The 26154-nt window shown below is 40.2% G+C and overlaps 1 protein-coding gene across 1 annotated transcript in view; it reads left to right on the top strand.

The window, feature by feature from the left end:
- The window catches only part of CPNE7 (copine 7), a 358406-nt gene that overhangs the window by 184998 nt on the left and 147254 nt on the right, over positions 1 to 26154 (top strand). Inside the window, exon 5 of the mRNA XM_086945595.1 lies at positions 19399 to 19488. Coding sequence (XP_086801721.1) covers positions 19399 to 19488 — 90 coding nt within the window. The remainder of the gene's footprint in view (positions 1 to 19398; positions 19489 to 26154) is intronic.

Genomic DNA, 26154 nt, shown 5'->3' with positions numbered 1-26154 from the left:
CTTGTAAGGGGTAAACGCTAACTCATAATGGATTACTTCTCACAATACATCTTGTTGTAAGACTCATAATTCAGTTTATAAGTGACATCTGTTGCTCTACCATCGGTCTAGTGCCTAAGATATAGATATAGATATAGATATATACCCATACACATAGAGGGGCAGATTCACAGAACTAACTTAAGACAATATCATAAACTTACTACTTTTGGTATTCACAGGAGGCATTTAGTAGTCTTAGGTTACGATTTTGTCTTAAGTTAGGATTTTGTCTTAAATTATGATTTTGTCTTAAGTTACGATTTTGTCTTAAGTTAAACTTAAGTTTAACTTAAGTTTGTCTTTAGTTTAACTTAAGATAAAATCCTAATTTAAGACAAATTCGTAATTTAAGACAAAATCCTAATTTAAGACAAAATCCTAATTTAAGACAAAATCCTAACTTAAGACAAAATCCTAACTGAAGACGAAATCCTAACTTAAGACTACTAAATGCCTTCCTTAAATACCAAAAGTAGTAAGTTTATGATTTTGTTCCAAGTTAGTTCTGTGAATCAGTCCCAAAGGCTTTAACCTTTATTAAGAGAGTTTGGGCAAGATCCCATACAATCTTCTCAGTAACTCCTAACACGGAGGGACAACAAACTGGATTTTTTGTGGAGTCTTTCCCTGTATGTACTCTTGGGCTATATGGTGTACACATAACCAGTAGAGCTGTTGCACAACATGTACTTCTTGAGGCTGCAAGGAGCTACTTTGCCGGGTATGTACGTGTCTGAAAAGCAGTCTCCCTTTGCACAAGGTGAAGGACTTGTCAACTGATATATTCTTTCCAGGAGTTTAAATCCCCCAAAACTTGGCAGACAAATTTTCCATGATAGGCCACATTTCTAACAGCCTGTTATGGACTGGGTGGTCACATACAATCAACTCCAGAATATTGTGTTACCAAAATTTTGTGGCCCAGTTATTGAAGACTAAAATATCAAGAAGGTAATACTTAACTCTGTATATACGTATCATGATGATGATATATATATATATATATATATATATATATATATATATATATATATATATATATATTCACTGAAAAAAACATAGGTTTCACACCAGTTATAGTTAGCTGGACATTTTACTCATACAAAACCATTGAAATTCCCCCGGTATAGTTAGTTGTACTCACTATAACTCGCGCGCCCGCAATCCACTGCTGCTGATGTCACATATTTCATCATTCATGACATGGTCAGTGACATCACTGATGACATCACTGATGACATCTCAAATGACATCACTGATGACATCACTGATGACATCCATGTGACAATCAAATACACCTCATCACACACTAGTATAATCTTTCATCACTCACTGTAAAATAGAAAGTGCCATATTTTAAACCATTGACACACCAATAGAAATTTCTAAACACCCACTCAGTTATTCATAGAACTATACACTCATCTAATCACTTACCTATAGATTCAGTGTTATATGCAGTGAATAATCAACAGAACACTATCAAATATAATTATACGCCTATTTCAACATTACACACCAGCACACATTGTATTTACTTATAAAGACATCCTTCTGACTTATGCAAACAATTGATTATACTTACATTTACTCACCTACACACTTATACAAACACCACTTCATCTATTTATATAGATAGTAACTCACACTTAGTGTGTGATAAAATCACTATTACAAGTATACAGTTATCCATATGGTGACTCATACAATCACTAAGTCTAAGGCACACTTAATTAGATATAACTGTCACATACACTGCCTTTTTTTTAAGTTTAATGGAGATGTACCATTGAGAGAAATATTTCATCACCACCACACCCATAAACGTATACACTCACTGAAACAACTGTTATAATATGTAGTCTTAACCTCATATACCTACTGAATGAACTATTCACACATTTTTTGGCAATCACACCCCCCCCACCAAACCACATAGACATTCATTTACCCATACAAATACTCAGTTAAGAAACCAATAACAAATTTAAGGCCCGATGCAGGTGGCCATTTACCGGCCGGTAACGGCTGAATTCGGCCGTTACCGACCGGTAAATGGGTATTCAGATGTAGGGTGCCTATGATTTACCGATTCTGTAAATTTACCGAATCGGTAAATTTACAGAATCGGTAAAATACTGAATCGGTATATTTACCGATTCAGTGAATCCACATGTAGGTGGCACTCCTAAGAGTGCCACAGGCCCTTCAGATTCGGTATTTTACCACCCAATCCTATTGGGTGGTAAAATACCGAATTCAGGTGTGCATGCACATCTGTGCATGCACACCTGTGCAATGTGACACACAGACATGCCCTTAGGGCATGTATGTGTGCCACATGGCACACAAGTCCGGAATTGGGGTGCTAGAGGTTGTCAAAGGGACACCCCCTGCACCCTTGCTGAAATCGGTATTTACCGAATCGGTAAATACCGATTCGGTAATGCCCAATGATTCCTATGGGCTTCAAGGCCCATTGGAATCAATGGGCATTACCGATTCGGTATTTACAGAATCGGTAAATACCGAATCTTAACGATTCCGTATTTACCGAGTCTGAATTACCTACATCCCCCCCTCTATTTTACCACTTCTTAAATACCGATTCGGTATCATTCGGTATTTAAGAAGTGGTAAAAAAATATTACCTACATCGGGCCCATAGTCTTTAACATAGCAATTAAGACAAAGCAATACAGACTTTCACACAGTTTAGTAACTACACATTATATATAGTGAGACTCTATAAATTAGTCAAGGAAACAATCAATGACACTGTTACTAAATCCACCATCCACACATTTATATTTATATATTCACTCATTCTTCAATGCATAGTAGTGTATTTATAATACATATTTAAATATCAAAGCAAACCACATTCACTGGATGATGTCATCAGTGATATCATCAGTGATGTCATTTGAGATGTCATCAGTGATGTCCTCAGTGATGTCACTGACCATGTCATGAATGATGTAATATGTGACATCATCAGCAGTGGATTGCGGGCGAGCTAGTTATAGTGAGTACAACTAACTATAACGGGGGAATTTCAATGGTTTTGTATGAGTAAAATGTCCAGCTAACTATAACTGGTGTGAAACCTATGTTTTTTTCAGTGAATTTGAAAGGTTTTTTAAATGCTAATTCCTAACTATAACGAGTGTGAAACCTATGGGGCCTTATTTACGAGCCCCTTGCGCCTCCGGAACGTCACTTTTTGTGCTGTTCCGGTGGCGCAGAAGACTGCGTGTTATTTATCAGGCAGGACTAAGCCACTTTTTGTGGCGTAATCCTGCCTGATAAATATCAGTCCCTTTAACGCAGTGTCCTGCGTTAAAGGGGTGTGCAATGGGTGTTGCTGGGGGCGTTCCCAGCAACATCCATGGACTTGAGTAATTTATAGCATCCTCAAAGTCAGTCTTTTAAAAATTCCAAAGTATAGGACATGATAATCCAAATCCAAATGTTTCTCACGAAAAGTCATAAACCGTGTCCGTGGGTCATATCTGCCCAAACGCCGATATTCCGAACGATTGAAAAGGACTTTTCTTGAGAAACATTTGGATTTGGATATCATGTCCTATACTTTGGAATTTTTGAAAGGCTGACTTTGAGGATGCTATAAATTACTCAAGTCTGCCCGAATTGTGTGGGTAAAATTGATACCCAGTCACTTTGAATAAGAATGTACTTACGACTCGTCTAACATTTGGAAGAAATATCTAGTTAAATGACAACAGGATACCGACATAACTTGAAGGAAATAAGAACGCCCTGAAGAAGTTTTGTTGTACAGAACGAAACGCGTTGGCTGGCAGTGGTGCATAAACTTAAGGAAATAAAAGCATTTGAATATACACCAAGATTCAGCGCTTCAATAAGGACTCTAAGTGATATGATTTGATTGGGCTTGTTGTGCAAGTTGTGCTGTGCCAAACTTTGGAATTTTCTCCACTACTCTCTACTACTCCCTCTCTACTATTCTACTACTCTCTGCTACTCTCTGCTCTCTGGACTACTGTAATGGACTTTATGTTGGAGTAAACAAGACCGTTCTCCATAAATTACAGATGGTCCAGAATGCGGCAGCCCGCCTCGTACTGCGTCTGCCTCGTAAATCGTCAGCCTCAGCAGCCTTAAACACCCTACACTGGCTACCAATAGGGAAAAGAATTCTATTCAAACTTCTTTTAATCACTTTCAGAGCATTCCACCAACGTGGCCCAACCTATCTACGAAATGGGTTTAAAAGATACTATCCAACGCGATGTCTGAGATCCGCAAGCCAAAATTTACTCACTCCACCTCACTTCAAACTGGCCACAAAGGGTGGCAAATCCATCTTTGTACTGGGATCTAAAGCCTGGAACAAACTTCCCCCCTCCTTGCGGTCTTTCTCCCAAGAAGCTCCTTTTAGGAAGGCATTGAAAACTTGGATCTTCTCTTTGCCTGACGCCTTGTGCAGGACCTTAGTGTAATGTGTGTGCAGAATCCAGGACATCTTTTCCTTTTCCAACTCTTTCATCTGAGTTGTGTAGGCACCAAGATACTCCTTGGAGTGGAAGTTGCGCGGTAGAAATGTCCCTTACATTACATTACATTACTCTCTCTCTACTACTCACTCCCTACTACTCACTATCTACTACTCTCTACTACTCACTCTCTACTCTCTACTACTCACTCTCTACTACTCTCTCTCTACAACTCACTCTTTACTACTCACTCTCTACTACTCACTCTCTACTTCTCACTCTCTACTACTCTCTACTTCTCACTCTCTACTACTCTCTACTACTCACTCTCTACTACTCTCTCTCTACTACTCGCTACTACTCACTCTCTACTACTCACTCTACTACTCACTCTCTACTACTCTCTACTACTCACTCTCTACTACTCTCTCTCTACTACTCTACTACTCACTCTCTACTACTCTCTACTATTCTCTCTCTCTGCTACTCACTCTCTACTATTCACTCTTTACTACTCTCTACTACTCACTCTCTACTATTCACTCTACTACTTACTCTCTACTACTCTCTACTACTCACTCTCTACTACTCTCTACTACTCACTCTACTATTCACTCTACTACTCTCTACTACTCACTCTCTGCTACTCTCTCTACTGCTCTCTACTACTCTCTACTACTCACTCTCTACTCTCTATTACTCACTCTCTACTCTCTACCTCTCTACCTCTCTCTACTTCTCTCTCTTCTAGTCTCTACCTCTCTACCTCTGCCTCTCTACCTCTACCTCTCTACCTCTACACCTCTACCTCTACACCTCTACCTCTCTACCTCTCTCTACCCGCACTCATATACACATATATATATATATATATATGCATATATATGCATTTGCATTTATATATGTATGTGTATATATATATATATATATATATATATATACATACATATATAAACATATATAATCTGCATATCTATATAAATACAAATATAAATGCATGCATACATATACATATATGCATACATATGCATGTTATTTACATGAAAGTTTGAAAAACACTAATAAAAGCAAAGCTAAAAAGCCACCTCATTACAAACAGAATGGCTTTAACTTAAACGAGGGTGAGATCTATTGCCTTTTCTTTTTTTTTTTTAATTTTATTTTTATACCAGGCGAAAAGCAGGAAACAGTTGCAATAATACAATAATGTAACAGGAATATAAAACAGGTAATACAGCAGTACAAGCAAACAGCAGGTATTAAGATTCGAAGAATGGTTCAAGGAAACAAAGAGGATGAAATCAAAAATAAGAATTAAATACAGCGCCAAGCTAATAAACACTAGGACCATTTGCAAGCATTTTTCACAATTAGCCAATACCGCTGGGGATAATACAGTTTTTCCATTCAGTTATTGGACGCCAAAGTGTATCCCCACGCAGCTTAGATTGTATTCCTCTTGTTTCAAATATTGCAATTTCATATCTATAAACTGCCAAAAAACGTGCTAGCCACATCTGGAAACTTGGAGGATCTACGTCTTTCCATCTTGCGGATAAAATTATCCTAAATACTGCCATACCAATAAAAACTAATCTTTCTTCAGATTTCTTCAGATTTAAAGTATGGTCATGGCCGAGTAAAAATAAAGTTTCTGATTCTGGCATTTTGTGCCTGAATATTTCTTCCCAAAAGGAGTTTATCATGTTTTTAACTAGAATCAGATCAGGGCAAGTGTAGAACATATGAGTGAGAGTTGCCGGCCCTTGAGTACATCTAGGACATAGATCATTCTCACGTTTACCCCACACAAACAATTTAGCGGGGGTAAAATATAGGTCAAAAACAGTTTTATATAGTTGTGCTTTAAGATTGCTCGCCATCAGTAATTTTTGACTCATATTTAATACTTTATTGATGTCTACATTCGGGTTATTCAATTTTAGGGCCCACTTTCTTACTGTTTTATCAAGATCATCATTCTTCATACTTAAAAGAATATTATATAAAGTTCCAATTCTAGTATTCGATCTAGATATTACATCCATGATTTAAATTTTACTTAAACAAATTAGGGATTCTTTGGCTTTTAGTGTAGCAAAAATCTCTGCAAATTTTAGAAAATCTCCATTAGGTAACTTGTATTTTGCTTTTAAAGCTAGGAAGGTTGTGTCATAATCATTTATTAAAAAATCGCCAATTGTCCTAATTCCTAGCTTAGCCCATTGTTTTAAGAAGCCAGCTAGGTCCTGTCCCTGAATAGCGTTAGAGTGCAAAAGTGGTGTATATCAATTAATTTTCTCAATTTGGATATATTTAGCAATTTTATTCCAAGTTTTCCAAGCATTAACCATAATTTCTCCTTTAAAATCTTTATAGTTTCTTGTCTCGGTCTTTCGTAGTAGTAAGCCATTTGCCTCCTGACCTACCAAAAGCTCATATATTGAGGGCATTTCAGCAGAGTCTTCTAAGTTCTCCGAGTTATATCCTCTAATCATAGGCGTAAGTTGTTTTATCTGTGCTGCCCAGTAATATAATATCATATTGGGTATAGTAAGACCACCTTTATCAACAGGAAGTGATAATAACGCAAGGGATCTCCTAATCTTCCCATTCTGCCACACAAACTTAGATATAAGGGAATTAATCAATATTAATGTTTCTTGTTTAATAGCTAATGGAATTGCTCGAAACAGGTAGAGGCATCTAGGTAACGTATTCATTTTAACATAATTGGCTCTTCCTATAATGGAAAGATGAAGACTATTAACCCTTTCAAAATCGTTCTTAATCTTTATCAGTAATGGATCAAAATTGATTTTTGGGATTAGCTTAGTGTTTGCACAAAGTTCAATTCCCAGATATGTAGTTTTTTCAGTTCTTCGTGGGTCCATACAGGTTGTGTTAGCTGTGCTTATAATAATCGTCTTTCCTTTATTGAGAGAATATCCAGAATAAGGTCCAAATTCAGAAGTGACTTCCTCTATTTCCCGAATAGCCTCTATCGGTTCAGATGTAATAATCGCGATGTCATCGGCGTAAGCCAGTATTTTTGTTTCGAAGTGATGGCTAATAACAGGTTTAATATTAGTACTTTCTAGTAATTTCAAAATAAGAGGATTAATATATAATGCAAATAGTAGAGGCGAGCATGGGCACCCTTGTCTAGTACCTCTTGTTATGTTAATATATCCAGAAAATAGTCCGGCTGCCAAAACTTTTGCTTTGGGGCGGTGATACATTGATTTAATAGAATTAATAAATTTAGGGCCAAAATTATTACGTATCATAACTTCCCAGAGAAAATTCCAAGTGACACGATCAAAAGCTTTCTCAGCATCAAGTAGGATCATCGACATTTGCTCCCCCCTGGCGGCCGTGGCATCGAATAAGGCAATTGCCCTACGAATATGTTCTGTGGTTCCTTTCCCAGGAATGAAGCCATGCTGCCAAGGGGAAGCGAGATGTTCAATGACCCTACTGAGTCTGAGCGCTAATATTTTTGCATATAATTTAGAGTCCGAAATAATAAGGGATATGGGGCGATACGAAGTGAGCTGTTCAGAGGATTTTCCCTTTTTAGGAAAGACGATTATATTAGCCTCCTCCCAAGAGATTGGAGGTATACCATTACATTGTATCCCAAGAAATAAATCATGTAAAATAGGTACTAATTGATGACTAAGAAGCTTGAATAACTCAATCGGTATCTTTTCGGGACCTGCTGCTTTACCGGATGCCAGTAATGATAATGCTGCACCCACTTCTGTGAATGTAATTTCTTTTTCAAGATCCTCCTTTGTGGCATCATCTAGTAATTTCGTGGCCTCAGGATTAATGAGAAAGTTATCTAAATAGACTTTTATATCCTCCTCTGAAATTATAGCATCCTCAGTATACAATTTCTGGTAGTACCTCTGAAACTGAGAATTAATTTCGACTGCATGAGTAAAGGTCTGCCCATTTTCTACTATAGTAATATTATCTTTCCTCGCAGTTTTTTGCCGTGTACTAAGTGCCAGTTGTCTGCCCACTTTCTCTCCACTTTCGTATATTTGTTTTCTATGTGATTGATATGTCTGGGGAGCTTTCTGGCTGAGTTTGGAATTCAATTCTGATTTCAGTACTGCTACCTGCATCATCACATGAGTAGTATCTTGTTTTTGTCTAATTTTGAGAGTATGTTCTTCCTCGGCTTTGGCTAAAGCTGCTATTCTTATTTCATATTCTTTTTTTTCCCTATTCCTGATTTTGGATTGGTAGCTGATAGTTTCCCCCCTTAAAGCAGCTTTATAAGTATCCCATACGATGTTTCTTGATGCACTAAAGCGATTCATATTAAAAAATTCCTCAGTCCAGATTTTAATATGATCAATATATTCTTTGTTGCATAATAGTTTCCTATCAAAGGACCATGTTGTTTTTTGAGTAAAATTAGTATCATAATCAATTAATAATATTAAGGGATTATGATCCGATATTATTTTTGGGAATTTTCTTATATGTGAAGAAGGTGCTAAATCTCTAGAAGTAAGAATATAATCTATTCGTACATGTTTTTGGTGAGGATGAGAGTAGTAAGTATAGCCAGGGTCTATTGGATTATTTTGCAGCCAAATATCGGTTAGTCCAAGACTACATATTAGGCTGCTAATAGCGCGATAAACCTTCGGTTTCCGGCCTATATACTTAAGTTTAGATGCATGTGGCGATAAGAGTGGTATCAAAGAAATGTTAAAATCACCACAGAAAATTAGCGGACCTTGCCACATAGCTAGTTCTGTTTCCAAAGTTTCAAAAATTGTGGGATCATCCTGATTTGATCCATAAACAGTGCATATAGTGATTCCACTTGCTAGTTTAGCGATCGCCCACCTTCCATATGTATCAGATAAAAAGCGTGTTCCTTGCCCATAACAACCAAAATTGCCACACCCCTAATATTTGTCGTTTGAGATGATGCTACCATTAAATTATATCCTTTAAGTCTTAATAATGCTATTTTACTCCAAGGAATATGGGTCTCCTGTAGGCACAATATGTCTACGGGATGTAATTTAACTAGTTCCTCTAGCCTTGAACGTTTATCTCTAGCCAGTAATCCTCCTACATTCCAGGTTTGTATACTAAGCTTATCCATTGTTAATGTAGTAATTTTGTCTAGTAACATTGCTCAAATAGTACTCCATATGCATGTCCTGCTGTGTATTTTCAAAAATTAATTTTATTCCTGCTATTAAGCCTGGTTTTTTCTTATTTTCTACTTCTCCCCCTTCTTCCTTGCCCCCCCTCCCTCCCCATTGTCCCTCCCTCTGACCCGCCCGCTTCCCCACCCCTTTTCCCTTTCCCCCCCCTTACACAGGCGTTCAGACTCTACCAGCGTCAGTGTGATGAAGTTGCTGCACTTCTACTGAGCTACCTTGCCATAGATAACAACAAAAGGATCTATATATCATATATCATAACTATATTCATCCTATCATTCACCTCTAATCTATGCCTAAGCATACTAATCAATCTTCAGTTAAATTAAACAAATTAAACAAAACACTTTCTTAAAACATCAGACAAGCTATCCGAAAGAAATAGTGAAAAATAGAAACATATCTCCTTCTATCCCTCCCCTGCGCATTTATAGCTCTTGTAGTATGCAAGTTATTATTGCGGTCATCAGAGCATATATCTAAAAAAAAAAAAAAAAAAAAAATGTTATCTAAGATATTTCATCTAGATATGCTTTTGCTTTTATCTCAGACTGAAAAAACTTTGTCTGGGCGCGATGAATAATCTTAAGGATAGCAGGGTTGTTCAAAAAAGCCAAAGCACCCTTCTCCTGAAATGATTTGATCAACAATCGCAACCTCCATCGTCTTTCAACAGTTGCATGGCAAAAGTCAGGTCTTAAAAAGAAGGAAAATCCATTACAAGTTATTTTACGATCTGGTCTCGCTTTCTCCGCCACTGCCTGCCTAAGTAAAAAGTTGCCAAAATATACTAAGATAGCACGTGGGTATACCCCTGGCTTCGGTGGTGGATTAAAGGGGACTCGATGAGCCCTTTGGGTTTCAACTTCCCAGTTCCAGTTCTGTATTTCAGGCATAGATTCGCTAAAGAGTTTAATAATGAAAGCTCGCATGTTCTCTCCTTCAATTTTCTCCGGTACCCCTAGGAGGCGAAGATTATTGCGACGTTGCCTGTTTTCAAAATCTTGAAGCTTCCATTTCATATCCATCAATTCTGTTTCCTGAAGCATGATCTTCTCATGATTTTCTAAAGAGTCTTTCTCTGCTGCCATCACCCTTAGTTCCATTTCGGTTACTCGTTCACCAATATGAGTACACGTTTTAGAGAGCTTTTTGACAACCCCCTGCATTTTACGCAATGCTGCGCGAGATCTTTTGCTATCTAGGGCAGTCTCTTCCCTGTGGGCTACTATTGCTTGTAAAATGGTCTCCACAGTGGGAGTTAACTCTGGATTATCTGGTGTGTCTGAGGTGGTGCCTTGATTGGATTCAAGATGTCCTTTAACTAATTTCTTCTGTGTAGTTCTAGTACTACTTTTAGGCTTAGTCTTTACAGTATTAAGCTTCTGTATTCCCTCACCATAGCTGTCTTCTGAGGAATATATATGTGGTTCCGATTCCTCATCCTCATCCTCACCCTCCGTAGATTCAAAACTCTCTGACCACTCCCCTAGTACATCTACTTCGGCCTCTCCGGTTTCATCAGAGAAAGAGTAAAACTCACTGAGGTCTTTTTCCCCCTCCAATTGTTGTCCGGTTTGCTCAGTTTGTAGCGGGGCAGTACTTGGTAATGAATCATTAACCCCTTCACTTGTTATAGTCTGCTCAGAGATTAGGTGTAGGGGTGCCCCTGGTATCTCCTCTGAGGCTACTAAACATGGGGTTAGTACTGGTGTTCTAGCCTCATTCTGATTGGTGATTAATGTTGCTTCTGCAATCAGATTAGTCTGGTCGTTTTGTACACCCAAAATATTGCCCCCGGGCCAGAAAATGACATTGCCCGGCCCTCCTCAATTTGCTTCTCGCCATTCCCTGCTCCCACTGTTGATGCATCAATTCGTCCGAGCTTAGAACTCTCGGTAATTGTAGAAATATTAACATTACTAGCACTCATGTTTTCCGTGCTAGCTGCAATCAGAGAAGTATCAAGAGCAATAAAGGGGCCAGGCATCCCTTCCTCTAAATCTAGAGTGTTATTTGATTGTACCATGGTTAAATTATTCTGTTCATCATTCACTATTGGGGTAGACAGAGACTCAGACTCAGCCTCATTCTGTAAGCTGTTTTGAATTGGTGTTTTTTTAAACAATAAATCAAGCACAGTCCTCCCCCCTGTATTACTTAGCCTTCTGCGAGATGCTAAGACTTCCTGTCTTGAAGTGCCAAGTGGGGACGCAATTGCTTGCTTCTTAGCTCTTGCAGACGCTGTTTTTACCTGTAATTGATCAAAGTCTTCCCCGTCCAATAAGCCTTCTCATAGGGCTGTTAGTGAGACTACCGACGGGCAAGATGGCGGTCTAAGCGTTAGACCGATTGCAGCAGTCTACTGAGCTCCGATGGAAGTGAACGACCGGACTGCTTTTGGATAGATTCGGCTGCCGAAAACTGAATTAATAGACTGTATCAGTAGTGCTATGAGACACAGAATACGGAGAGTACAGAGAATATGGAGAGCGATGGGGGAGAACCTTTGATCCTCTGATCGGGCATTTAAAGAGACAAACACGCTGATTTACCGCGCCGCGCCGCTGGGAGAACACTGACTACGAGTGATTACGGCTTCACAGCTTTTTTTTTTCCACTGGCTATGAGATACATCAACAAACCCCTCGAAGACTGAAACAATGCGATATTGCTACAATGTAATGAAAATCCTTCGACGCCTAAACCCACTTACGCTTTGGTGGAATCCAACTTCCTTACACGGCGTTTCCAAGGGAACAAGATCAACGCTGCCAGCAGCGCTTCAGGGGGTGTGTCAGATGCTGAAATCCTCACGGCAAAACGCCGGCTCTACGGTGTGTGGCTTTGTTTGGCAAGCACGACAGTGTGTGAAGGGGAAAATGCTGAGGGAAGAAAATACAGCAGCAATGCCACCAAAGAGCGGTTCAGCTGCTGCAACCAGAGCCAGGATCGCGAAGGCAGCAAGGGTGCTTCGCAAGGAAGCAGAGAGATCTATTGCCTTTTCAATGCTTGTTTACTTTGGTTCCATCAAGAAGGCATTCATATGTGTCACACATTTGCCATAAATTCTGAATGTTAGCACTCTAGTTGCTCATTAGATCACTGTAGTAAAGCTACTGCTCACCAAGGAAGTCTGCTGCTGGTATTCCAAGTGCATGTTTCAGTCTGCATGATAGAATTTGTTTAATGAAATAGAAGAGGATTTGAGAAGTCAAAATGTGCCCTAATTTTTCTTTCTTCAGCACTAATCCTAATTTCTATGGCAAAATGAACCCCCTCATTTTGTTCCTTTGCAAATTAAATGTTTTAAGTGTTACCACTTTATTACAATCAAGATGACTTCAAGTGTGCCATACTTTTGTCATAAGTAAGACTGTTAGCGCTCTAGTTGTTCTTTAGAAAACTCTGGGACATTCTGTCATTGGGCTATACTTGGGCTACATCTGGTGGATATTTGTGCTACATTTGGGTTCTTTTGTCTCTGGTGGCCATCTTGGGAGACTTATTTGTTATGAAGTTTCCTAATTTCCTCATTTACTACAGTCTCCTCAGTAGGAAATACTTTCAGTTTTCTACTTAGATTCCATCAAGAAGGCATTCAGATGTGACACACATTTGCCATAAATTCAGAATGTTAGCACGCTAGTTGCTTATTAGATCACTGTAGTAAAACTACTGCTCACCAGGGAAGGTTGCTGCTGGTATTGAAAATGCATGTTTCAGTCTGCATGTCAGAATATTTTAATGAAATAGAAGAGGATTTGAGAAGTCACTTCAAATGGGCCCTAATTTTTCTTCTGAAGCACTAATCATACTTTCTATGGCAAAATGAACCCCCTCATTTTGTTACTTTTTAAATTAAATGTTTTCAGACTTACCACTTCATTCCAATCAAGATGGCTTCTGGTGTGCCATACTTTTGTCATAAGTAAGACTGTTAGCGCTCTAGTTGTTCTTTAGAACACTCTGGGACATTCTGTCATTGGGCTATACTTGGGCTACATCTGGGTGATATTTGGGCTACATTTGGGCTCTTTTGTCTCTAGTGGCCATCTTGGGAGACTGCATGTCAGAATTTTTTTTAATGAAATAGAAGAGGATTTGAGAAGTCATTCAAAATGTGCCCTAATTTTTCTTTCTGCAGCACTAATCATACTTTCTATGGCAATTTATGCCCTCTCATTTTGTTCCTTTTTAAGTTAAATGTTTTAAGAGTTACCACTTTATTCCAATCAAGATGGCTTCAGGTGTGCCATACCTTTGTAATAAGTAGGACTGTTAGCGCTCTAGTTGTTCTTTAGAACACTCTGGGAAGCTGCAGTAGAACACAAAGGAATCAACTGACAGTCTCTGTCCTTGTTGAATGTACATGTTTTACTGAGAATGTCAGACTTCATTCTCACATGACTGAGAAAGATAATGTGAATTTACAGAAAATATGCTTTCAGTTTAGCTTATAGATCCCCTTCCAAACCACTGTGGGAAAAGCATGAGATAATAGTTTTCTTTCAAACATGATTCATGATATCCCAGCAGAAGGCTTTTTCACATGGTAAAATCACCTTAGAACACATCACAATTCCTAAAATGAATATGGTATCATCAACAAATGATTTATAATGTAACTAAAGTCCTAAAACTTTCTATTAACTGCAATGCTTTTTAATGAGGTGCTATCATGTATATTGGTCCCAAGATGGCTGCCAACACTTCTTGGATGAAGTGCTGACAGCCAATCAGATCTCAGGATGAGATGTGTGGTTAGGCTCCGCCCAGATACATATATTTTTTTTCCTTTGATTTTCTCAGGAACTACTGGAGGGATTTACACCATTTAACCAAAAGCGTGATCTGCGTACCAGACCCTACTATTTTCCCTAATTTGGTGTAATTCCGTTCAGCGCTTCAGGCTGTAGCCGTGTCTAATCGTTTTACGGAAATTAACATTGGGAAAACATGTTTTGGAACCCCCCTTTTTTCTCGGCCCCCGCTTGACAAATCTTCCCGAGACTTTCAGTGAAGGAGCGGAGCGGAGCGGGCCATCTTCTTTGAGAAATTGGCGAAGATTCAACAACCGGCGCCAAAGTTATTCCCAATAGAATGTTACGGATTTCCTATGGAAACTAGGTCCTAACTATAACTACCTACTGGCGACCGCCAGTAGGTAATATATATATATATATATTTATATATATATATATATATATATATATTCTCACCCTTCTTCCCTCTCGGAAAGCAAATTGAGTCGCAACACGAACCTTCTTTTTTCTGCCAATTTTATTTGACTAGGAACAGCATGTGGCATTTTCCGACGCGTTTCGTTCTACTCGAACTTTTTCAAGGTGAGCCATTACACCGGTTATACACCGTTGGTTGCTGCAGTCCAATGTTAGTTGTTAAGTTACACTTCCTCCGGTGGCGCTTTTATTTCAGGATTACTTCCTGTTTGTGAAGGCATTGTGGTACCTGCAGTTCCAAAGGTTGTATTTTATTTCTTGCCCTCCAGTGGGTAGTGTAGTTTGCTGCTGTTCCGAAAATAAAGTCATTTGCAATTTCAATTTAAACACAGGATGTGTGTCTTGCTGAGGTTCCCCAAGTCCGCTCACTTTTGTAGTTGACCCAGGTCCAATACCAGGGCAGGTCCCTGGCGGCACCGCATCCCCCTCTTCGTTTGCACGAGTCAGCAGGAAGGCTATATATATTCATTCAAGTTAGGCAAATGTGAAGTTAAGAATAGTAAATCCATATTTATCTATATGCACAGACATTCACTGTATTTTGGCCCTCAATATTTTGACATTATGTTGTGCCTGAACAATGTCTTTGTAGCCAATATTTCAACATTAAGCCAACTCCTTCCACCTAGTTTCAAATGGAAAGCGCAGAAGCCCTTTATTGCACGTTGGCATGGTGCTAGCGTTCCTGTACTTTTCGCCCATCCCTTCAGCCGCCTCACCAAAACGCCAAAACAAGATAGTGGCTACCTCCCCATTCGATTGGATTCCTTTGCGGTCGAGGAGCAAGCAGAATTATTGGATGACATTTTGTTATCATTTATAATCCCCTCAGACTGCGGTACATTCATTCATTACTTTCAACAAGAGGCAAATGTCTTTGCCCAGTGAAAATATTAAGCCCTTGTATACTTTTTTTTAGCTGTGCAGTTTTCTTACGTTTGTCAGATAGATGTACCTTTCTTTGTGAGGTTGTCAGTGAATATAGGATACCACTGTGCTCTTTCCTGTGATGTTTAGTGTTCTGGAATATGAGCCTAGTCTGAAAGGCATGTGCCCATGCTAAGACAAACTCTGTTGCAAGTCTATATGCAAGTGTTCGTGAAGGTCAAGACAGGCAATGGGCAGTCAGACTACAAGTATCAATCAAGACAAGGATGGCTGCCGTCTGCCTTAAACTCTATCCTGACCCAGAGGAGCTGATCAGAGCAGAATAGGAGAGTGAGATGGAAGCTTTGTTAATCAATGGGGGCAGACAAGCAGTTGTCGATAAGGCGCCTGGCATTGTGGTAACACTGACGCTCAAAGACATATTACACATTACATTGGGAATTTAGTGATGCTCGGTCACCTCTCCTCAGTGTGCCAGACCAACTTAGAGATTTTTCTCTTCTCAAAGCATCAGTATCGATTCTAAGAGGGTCTTCATAGTCTGTGGCTAGAAATGTCTTCGGGCCCGATTCACAGAACTAACTTAAGACAAAATCCTAACTTCTGTGAATACCAAAAGTAGTAAGTTTAGGATTTTGTCTTAAGTTAGTTCTGTGAATCGGCCCCTTCCTAGTATCTTATTAGCACCATTAGCTGGATGGAGTAACATTGTGTTTATACCTAGAGTGGGAAATCTATTTTTACCCTCAATACACCTCAATACACCTTTTTTTGTTGACTCAATTTCTCAGGCACCCTGTGGAGGATAGGTTGATCCTGGCTGCAGAGGAACTTACCTGTAAATAGGCCCTGCTCTCAACCTGCATACATGTCAAGCTTAGTGTCATTTCACAGCACAACTACTTTTTCTGTATAGAGGAGCAAAGATTCGTATGGGAGCTAAAATGGGAATCATCACTTATCGAACCACTATTTTTAGGCCACCACTTGAGCCATCTGAATGAAACTTTCCATGATGAGCCCAGAGTGAATGCACTTTTTTGAGAAAGTTTTGTGCAGAGTCATTGAACGGTGCTAATGTTATTAGGGAAACAAGAAATGCCCTTTCAAACTGACTTTTAAATGGAAACTCTGACTTAACCATAATTACAAAGGTGCTATCATTGCCTTTGCTGTACATATATCTTCATACACATGTGTGTTGAGGGTAGGGAGGGCCCATGGCAGATGAGTGGTGAGCCTCGATTGGGTCATGATGTCCCCCCCCCCACCCTGATAATAAATAGTATGTTACATTATATTTGTATATATGGTTCATGTCATGGCATTTTTCATGTGTATTTGTATTTAACAACAACCAGGATTCAGAGGGTTAATTCTGTGCAGTAAGGAAAAATCACATTGAAGAGACCGTGTGTTTATCAGGAGAGTTTGTTTTGCCTGTTTAGTGATCTGTATCGTGCGATTTGCATGGCAGTAATCAATGATTTTCTCATGTGAATTTCATGCAAATGTGATAATAAATAGTGATATGACCTGTGCACTGTAGTAATAAATGTGCTTAATAACAAGAGTTATTGGGGCTCATTCATTTTCACTTCTATGGTGTATATTCCTGTGTTTGTGTATTTTCAACAAGCCAATATCGTCTATCAGTGATTTAGGTGCCATGCCATGGCATGGGTGCAAATCACCAAATGAATTCAGGCAGGATGGAGTTGGATTAATAAAACTGGAGATGTGTATGTATATTATTGAAATACATTTTTGCCGATAAGAGTCTGAATTTACGATGTTTATTTTCACACACTGGGGAGAACTTGTTGGTACATTTGGCATCAAGGATTGGCTTGCAAGGGTGAGCTCGTTATGTGTGTTGATTAATTCTCTGACAGCAGGTCTATCATTTTGAAAGATTTTTTTTCATCAGCACTGAATATGGGAAGAAATTCTGTGTTAACCATTAAGTTGTCTTTTTAATTTATTTAGCAAAGCTGAATTACCTGAAACTACATATATACACACAATACAAGTGCCTACATTTAAAAATAACGAATGCATTCCTAAGCATTCTGTTATACCTGCAAGGCAATACAGCAGACATTTAGAAATGCAAAGTTTGCTTTCAAATGCTAAATACTCTTAAACTATAGCCCTCTAGTTAAGGTTAACATCAATGGTGACTCCTCATGTCATGGGCAAGTAATTGTCAAACTTTAAAGGAATGAGACTAGAAGAATAAGTGCAATTTTACTTCTAGGGATCTAGGAAGTGGATGGTGATGATTTGTTGTTTTTCATGACCTATCAACATACTACACTTACACAAAAAGGGACCACTCACAGGTTTCCTGTGTGGGACTACTGACAAGCTTGACAAATATCAGTCTTCAGTAGTGGTGTGATGTCAGGTACAATGAAGATGGACTGTTGTGGCCAAAGAGATGGGAAGCCAAGCCTGTTGTCTGGGGAGAGACTTTAGGGCTTTATTTTATTGTATTGCATCATGTCATATTGTGCTGTACTGTATTGTTTCCATAGAGCAGTTTCCTACCTAACCGAAGCGAGGCCCAAAGACCTATCCCGTGCTCACCTGAGTCCTGCTTATAGTGTCAGCACATATCAGTGTTCCAACATTTAATGCCACCCATTCAGCATTGTGTCCTAGGTTTCAGGCCTAAGAACACAGACTGACCAATAGGAAAAGTCTTTTTCATGTATAGGACACAAATATGTCTAAAAAGCAACCACCCAAATATCAATGAATTAGGTGATGTCAGTTCATGAGATGTAGGCTTTGGACAGAGAACAGATGTTTTTAATGAAAACATAATCACTTCTTGCTGAAAACAGTCCCCTGTATGGAGCCCTCCTTATCAGAGGTACCTAATGTGGGTGACCGATTTCTACTTACTAGGTTCAGGATGGATTTGGTGCATTATCTATTAGCATCTACTCCGGGTAGGTCACGGGGCCATATTTGTGACCCCTGAGGCTGCGACAATGTGTCTCCACAGAACACTTGACATTTTACTATAATTTGTAATTGTTATGTGGTTGCCAGAAAGGCTATTATTGTTCCTTTATTGAAGGGGGCAAACTGCCTTCAAGTTCGACCAGCCCCTTTGCATCTTCAAATGCTTTCAGATGACACCGTTGTAAACATAGTCAGCTTTCTGAAAGCTGCTGTGATACTGAGAAATAGCTGTGAACACGCATGTGATTTACCTAGTAGAAATTATTTTATCTAGACATGTTTTATTTCTATTTATATCACCATTTGTCTCCTGATGCACTTTTGGAGTTTTTAACTTTTAGCGTACACATGGATTTTTATGGATTTTGTTGTCAAATTTCAAGGATTTTATTTGTAAAGCCCTGTATATTGTCCCTATGCATTGATATCTGTATATGATTGGACTTTATTATGTTGCTTTTATGGTTTGTTCAAAACCGAATAAAGTCAATTTTGATTGATTGATTGAGTGATATGATGTCCTGTCACATGAAACAACTGCACCAATATTTTATTTTTTTGTAGGTCGTTAAGAACAATCTGAATCCAGTGTGGGAGTCCTTCAAGGTTTCTCTCAGCTCCCTGTGCTGCTGTGAGGAAAGGAGGCAACTGAGGGTAAGCATGCATGAAGATTGGCGGTCATTGCTAAGCAAGACTAAAGCTGGGAACCACTTAGGGTCTGGGAGTGAAGAATAGTGACATTTTGGCAGACTGGATGGGTCTGTCGGTCTTTATGTGTCATCAAATTATATGTTTCTATGTCAGCGTGACGGGAGGTGGAAGCTTTGGAAATAGGCTTCAGAAAAACAGGACACGAGAGGGGATTTCACTGCAGCTGAGGCTGTACTTTTGTTGCCTAAACCCAGTCATCTTATATGCGAAACAAACAGTAAAGGCAGAGCAGACTGTTTACGTTTTGAGGATTGGGTAAAGGTCCAGGGATCCTAAGACTGGATGTTATTGCCTATCTTCAGTTGGAGTTTCTTGAGAGGAGTTTTTGCTCGAGGCACTTGGCCTTTCCAGTCTCGTATTCATAACAGTTTGTTGAGGATTTGAGCATGTACTTTATGTAGTATGGATGATTTTAGTAACTGCAAAACTATTGTTTCTTTGGGTCAATTATATCCGAAGTAAAAGTTTCCAGGTAGTTTTTGAAGAAGCTCTTTATTATATAATTTTTGTATTTACCCTCTGGAGGTGAGACAGCTAAACAGCCGACACGTGTTTCGCCCTTTGGTCAGTACGACCTGGGCTTTCTCAAGGCTTTCATAGTTGTACTTTACAATCAGTGAAAATTTCCTATAATACAGTGTGATAAAGTCCCGGGTCAATCCCTCATGGTAATTTTGAAGTGTACAGTGACCAGACTGTTTTACACCTTGGCTGCAAACAGCTATAGATAAATGCTGAAAACGTATTGTTACATAAATTTGGAGTGAGTGTTGGGTCAGCACCTTGATAATGATTGGATGGCTGTATTGTTTGTCTAACATCTCTGCGTCCGGCCGAGGAGCAGTATCTTTTTAATGGGGTTTCTTAAAATGTAGGAAAATGTATTCAAAGATGTACACTCTTTTTCACTAGCTGAATTGCCTAGAATCAGCATAACAGTATGCAACAAAAGCAGGACTTTACCAGCATTGGAATATGAATAGCACAAATTTAGGGTTTTACGGCCAGATGCCCGTTTGCGACAGCTAAAAAGGGTTGTGCTATGTACAAAACCTATTTTGCAAGTCGGTGACCTATTACCGACTCGCAAATTAGGGTTTGCGACTCACTATTACGAAGTCGCGTGCCAAGGGTGTTCCTTCCTAATAGTGAGTGGCACTGGTATGTATCATTGTTTTGAGACCACAAATGCAGCCGCAATACAATCACTGTTACCACCTACTTCAAGTAGGTGGTAAGCTAGTCGCAAACAGAAATGGGGCCCCAGGGGGCCCCTTCCCCTTTGTCTTGGGCAGCAAAAATATTTTTTAAGAGCAGGCCTGCTCTTAAAAAGTGAAACAGAAACATTTCATTTTTTTCCCTATTGAAATGCATCTTGTTTTCTTTTAAGGAAAACGGGAATCATTTGCAAAAAATAACAGCTTTTTTTAAAAAGCTGTCACAGACATTAATGGTCTGCTGATCCCAGCAGGCCCCCTTCCCTACGAGTGCTGGCCATTTCAATAGGTCGCAAATTGCGACCTGCATCATGAATATTGATGAGGCAGGTCATTTGCGATCCCATTAGGAATCGTAAACAGACACTGTTGTACATTCTATTTTACGAGTCGCAAAATGTCACAATTTGCAACCCCTAAATTGGAATGCTCGTACATCTGGTTCTAAGTTTTGATAAGTAACATACTTTTCTTAGGAGGGAACTAACATTTAGATAAAAAAAACTGGAAGGATAGGCGCAAAAATGTATTTAGTTTATGCCTATTATTCTTCTGTTATCAAACTTCATTTACTATCAACTTAACCATAAACATCAATCAAAGCCTCCCAGACTTAGCCGACAAGTGTTTCACATCATCACAACATATTTTCAAGGCTATGGTAAGAACACACAATAACTCCAATTTACTCCATCATTTACACCTTAAACGTATACATAGACTTCAATTTCTTGCTTGATGCTTCTATAAAGTTTTCTGTTTCATATTAAAACATGTTGCTTACAAATGTTAAAATTGGATGTAAAACCTTTGAATTTTATACAACTATCAATCTGTACAGCAAATCACTGCATAAATAGAAAATATTTTTTACTGTTCCTGCTCAGCAAAAGTAGTTATTCAAATCCTGTACCAGTTTTTCAGCCATCTTGTTTTATCCCTTAAACGCATGCCCTTTATATGTTTATTGGGATAGCAGAACTGGAAGAGAATATTAGGTTTGCTTCTTCTTATATCAGCATGTTTTTAGGTTTGTACATGAAGGACCTGCACCAAAATTGCTGTTGAATGTAAAGGCATACACATTACATAAAATATGTTTTTCCAAGTCCATGCGCTTGCCTTGTCACACATTGACAAAGGCAACACTTTAATCACTGGTCTCACAGAGTTCTCACTGACACCAATCAAAGCCTTATGCAGTGGTTGGCTTATTGCCAGCCGTGAAAAGATTTAGCTAATCTCCCCCACTCTGTAAGAACTGTACTGGCTATCTGTCTTCACCAGAATCTGGCTTCAAAGAGTGTTGCAAGATCTATAAAACACTATGTCTCAGAAAGCCAAATGACATTGCCTCTCAACTCAACACGTCTGACTCTAGTGGCACACAAAGCTTAATTTGTGCTGCTGTTTGCCGTTGCTCAGTGCTAGCACCTATTTCCAAACACCATCATATATATTGGACTCCACCACATGGTGGCACCATGTGTGTGTTTTTCCAACAGAGTATATTTACTTGTGTGTCTTTTGAGTTTATTTATGAGACATTCAACTATTTAATATATCTTAAAAATATGATAAAACTAGGACTTAGACCTACAGTTTAACCTCACATGTGAGTAGGGCAGTTGATTCGTGTGAAATACCTTGGCCCATGACACTTAGGGGCCGATTATGATCGCGGACGGACTTGCGTCCGTCCGCAATCATTGAGGAGGAGGGGACGTCCGCATGGGCTGCGGAGTCCCCTCCTGTGCGATTAGGATGTGACCGCCAGGGTGGCGGTCACATCCTCTATTTTTAACATTGCGGCGGGTGCGGCTTCAAGCTGCACCCGCGGCAATGTTAAAAATGCACCCATTGCATTTGCATGCAGAAAGAGGCAGGCACCGCCCGGTGCCTGCCGCTTTCTGCATACAAATGCAGGGGGGTACCATAGGTACCCCTCATGTGCACCCCCCACCCCCCTTCACCTGGGGGGCCCTCAACGGGCCCCCGCAGTGAAGTTACACATGCTTTTCCACGGCGGAAAAGCCGCCGCGGAAAAGCATGTTTGCAGGCACATACCAATCTGGCGGACTGTGTCTGAGAGACACCGTCACCAGATTAGTGCTTTTCCTCCGCGGTTGTAAGCCAACCGCGGAGGAAAAGCTGCGGACGGAAACCAGGACCCACCAGCCATCCTAATGTGGCGGTGGGTCTTTGGTGGGTCCGCTGCGGATTTTCCGCATCCTCCGGGCCGGCGGCGGCTTCCGCCGGCCCGGAGGATGCGGAAAATCCGCAATCATAATGAGCCCCTTAATTTTTTACAAATTAAGCCCAGGTTCATGGCCACTACTAAATACACATCCCTTTCCACGCTGGAAGACAAAAAGTCTCACAAGCAGGTCACAGATCATATGCCATAAGGGCCAGTTTTATGGAATGACCTCCATCTGCACATCATAGTTTCTCATTCACATAATACATTTCAGAAAAGATTTAAAAAGTCTTTGCTGTACAATCTTGCTACCATTCTCACTATGCACTGATCCTTCCTCTCACCCGAAGAAACTTTGGGCCTGATTACGATTTTGTCAGTCTCGCAGCAAGCCGCCACAACAGTGCCCTACTACGAGACCGCCAAACCCGTTGTCTGACTGTCTGTCGTATTCCAATAGGAATCCTGGTCGGGCATTCCTTCGGTCCTGCGGCGGCGGTCCGACGGCGATGCATATCTAAGGCCCATAGTTATGCCTTAGACATGCATCGCCGTGAGAATGCCACAGCCTGTTCCTGCATGGTAAGAAATGAACAATGTTTATTTCTTTTCGTGCAGGAACACGGGGTGCAAAAATACAGGGGGGGTCACAATATGTGCCCCCTTGCAAACAACCCCATGCACAGAGGAGGGCCCTTTAAGGACCCCATTAGTTTCCTCACCATTACCCTTTTCATAATAGGCTCACTGCCATGAAAAGGAGGGCAGTGAGGAAACTCGTAATATGCTCTGTGGTGCCACTGCAGCACGCCCAGCATATTACTTCCTCAGACCGCTGCCCCTTCGCCACGGGATCAAGGATCCTGGTGGTAGCAGCGGTCCAGTGGCAGTCCAACTGCTGTACATGGTTTACAGCAGGTGGACCTCCAGTCTGGTGGTTCAAGGACCGCCACCTTGGGTTCGAATAGGAACCTATGTTTTTCATTCATCAGCTTCAGTTTTCATTAAAAACATACTTATATGTAGGCCATGTATATGCCCTTGGTGCTAGGATCATGCTTTAAAAACACTCAACTTAAAATAAAAATATCATCCAAGTTATTTAGTAAAGGCACAGAAACACATGTATTGCTATACTGAAAGGGGAAGCTGGATAAAAAATGTAAAATAAAACCTTGAATCCAAGTCAGGGGTGTGTGGTGCATTTACCTTCCCTTACGAAGTTAGGAAAAGTTTCCCGACTTTGCCTGAGGTTATATATTGCTTCACCGGACTCATCCTGGGCAGGCTGCAGCGGGGCACGTGGGTGGAGGAAATTGTTTTCTCTCTGTCTCTCATGGCTATCCTTAGTCCTGGGTAGCCACTCACAGCTGTCTATCCCCCGCTTCCGGAAGTCTTGTCACTGGACTTCAGTATATTGCTCGCCTGAACCCAGGAGACAGTAAGCCGAGGCTACAGGTGCTGCATTTCCTTTCTTAGTGGCACAGGGCAAGCATTTTGCTAGCGTTCTACTTGCCTCCTTTCCGTGCCACAGTTCTCGCCCACAGCAATCAATATCAATCACTGTGGTACCTTTACCACAAATTTACAAATTATTAAATACCTCGGGTATTATTAAATTTTCCGTTTGCGAATAGCTCACCACCTACTTGAAGTAGGTGGTAACGGTGATTGTATTGCGCCTGCATTTGTGGTCGCAAAGCAATCATACATTCCAGTGCCACTCACTATTAGGAAGGAACTCCCTTGGCACATCACTTCCTAATAGTGAGTCGCAAACTCTAATTTGCGAGTCGGTAATAGGTTACCGAATCACAAAATAGGTTTTGTACATAGTAAACCCTTTTTTAGCTGTCGCAAACGGGCATCTGGCCCTGAAACCTTAAATTTGTAAATTACCTTTCACTGATCATAGTACACATCGCCCCTGAACCCAATCTGCTTGGCCTCCTCCAGTATATTGTTCCTTTTTATAAACCAGGTTTCTGCCACCAGACCCAGCTTCAAGTTTTCTATTAAAAAACATTGTAATACTACAAGTAAGGCCCAAATGCCATGTTTCCCTGAAGCACCCATGCTTGTTCGCAGGCTATGAAAACGGAAGTGTAAACATGTTCATTTGTGCAATGCTTCTCTTTCTTTGTTGGCCTTTATCCCATAAAACAGTGTGCATGGTCCACGCCTCAGTCTCGTGTCATTTGGTCTATGTTACTCACCACATCAGATTATTGCATTGTGTAAGGAAATTACTATTTCGTACAATAGTTTTGTTCCAAATACTATGCCTCTGAAATAAATAAATAAAATAAACAAATAAATGAATAAATAAAGTGTTTCCCACCCCCACTCAAAATATCTCAATGATTGCAACATATCTTCATTTGTAAATTTTGTTCTATTAAAAGGAAATAATTTAATTACAATAAAAATGAAAAACATACTTAGGGGTTTATTACGAGTCTGGCAATTGCGGGCGTGGCAGTGGCTGTCTTCCGACCGCCCTATTACGACCAGGACGGTCGGGCAGCCCTGGGACGGCAGCAGCGGTCTTGAACCCGCAATATGCTTGGCGGGACCTCTGCAGACCTGCCAAGCATATTATAAGTCTCCTCTGCGCCATGGTTTTCGTAGCAGTGAGCTTGCCATGAAAACCATGGTGGAAAGCAAGCAAAGGGGGTCCTACAGGCCCCCCTCTTGACTCAGGGCCATGAGATGAATGCAGGAGGGCACACTTTGTGCCCCCCTGTGTCCATGCACCCCAGTACCTGCACGGCATTGTCTGTAGTCCATGCCATGCAGGTACTGATTTTGACTTTCCCATTGCAGTGCTTATTTCATAGGCACCGCCGTAAGAACGCCAAACAACTGCTCGCGAGACAGCAGAAAACTCCTAATCTGGAGGGCGGTTCAACCACATGTTTGGAAGTGCGGGAGCAGGGCGGTCTCGCACCACCAAACTCGTAATGAGGTCTGTAGTCATTTTTATTGAATGTAAGACCTCTTTAGCAGCACATTTAATCAAATACTCTTGACAACAAATGTATATTGTCTACAATATTTAGAAGTGGGTGGAACTCATGGAGTGTACCCTGCGGAATTCTACAGAGTTACCTAACAGGCACAAAATATGCACCTCGTGCTGTAATTCAGTTCCAGTAGGTCAATCAGTGATGAAAGATCAGCACAAATGGC

The sequence above is a fragment of the Lissotriton vulgaris genome, chromosome 12 (assembly GCF_964263255.1).
Source record: "Lissotriton vulgaris chromosome 12, aLisVul1.2, whole genome shotgun sequence".
Lineage (NCBI taxonomy): Eukaryota > Metazoa > Chordata > Amphibia > Caudata > Salamandridae > Lissotriton > Lissotriton vulgaris.
The sequence above is the reverse complement of the archived record's forward strand: the minus strand, read 5'-3'. Positions and strand labels throughout refer to the sequence as shown.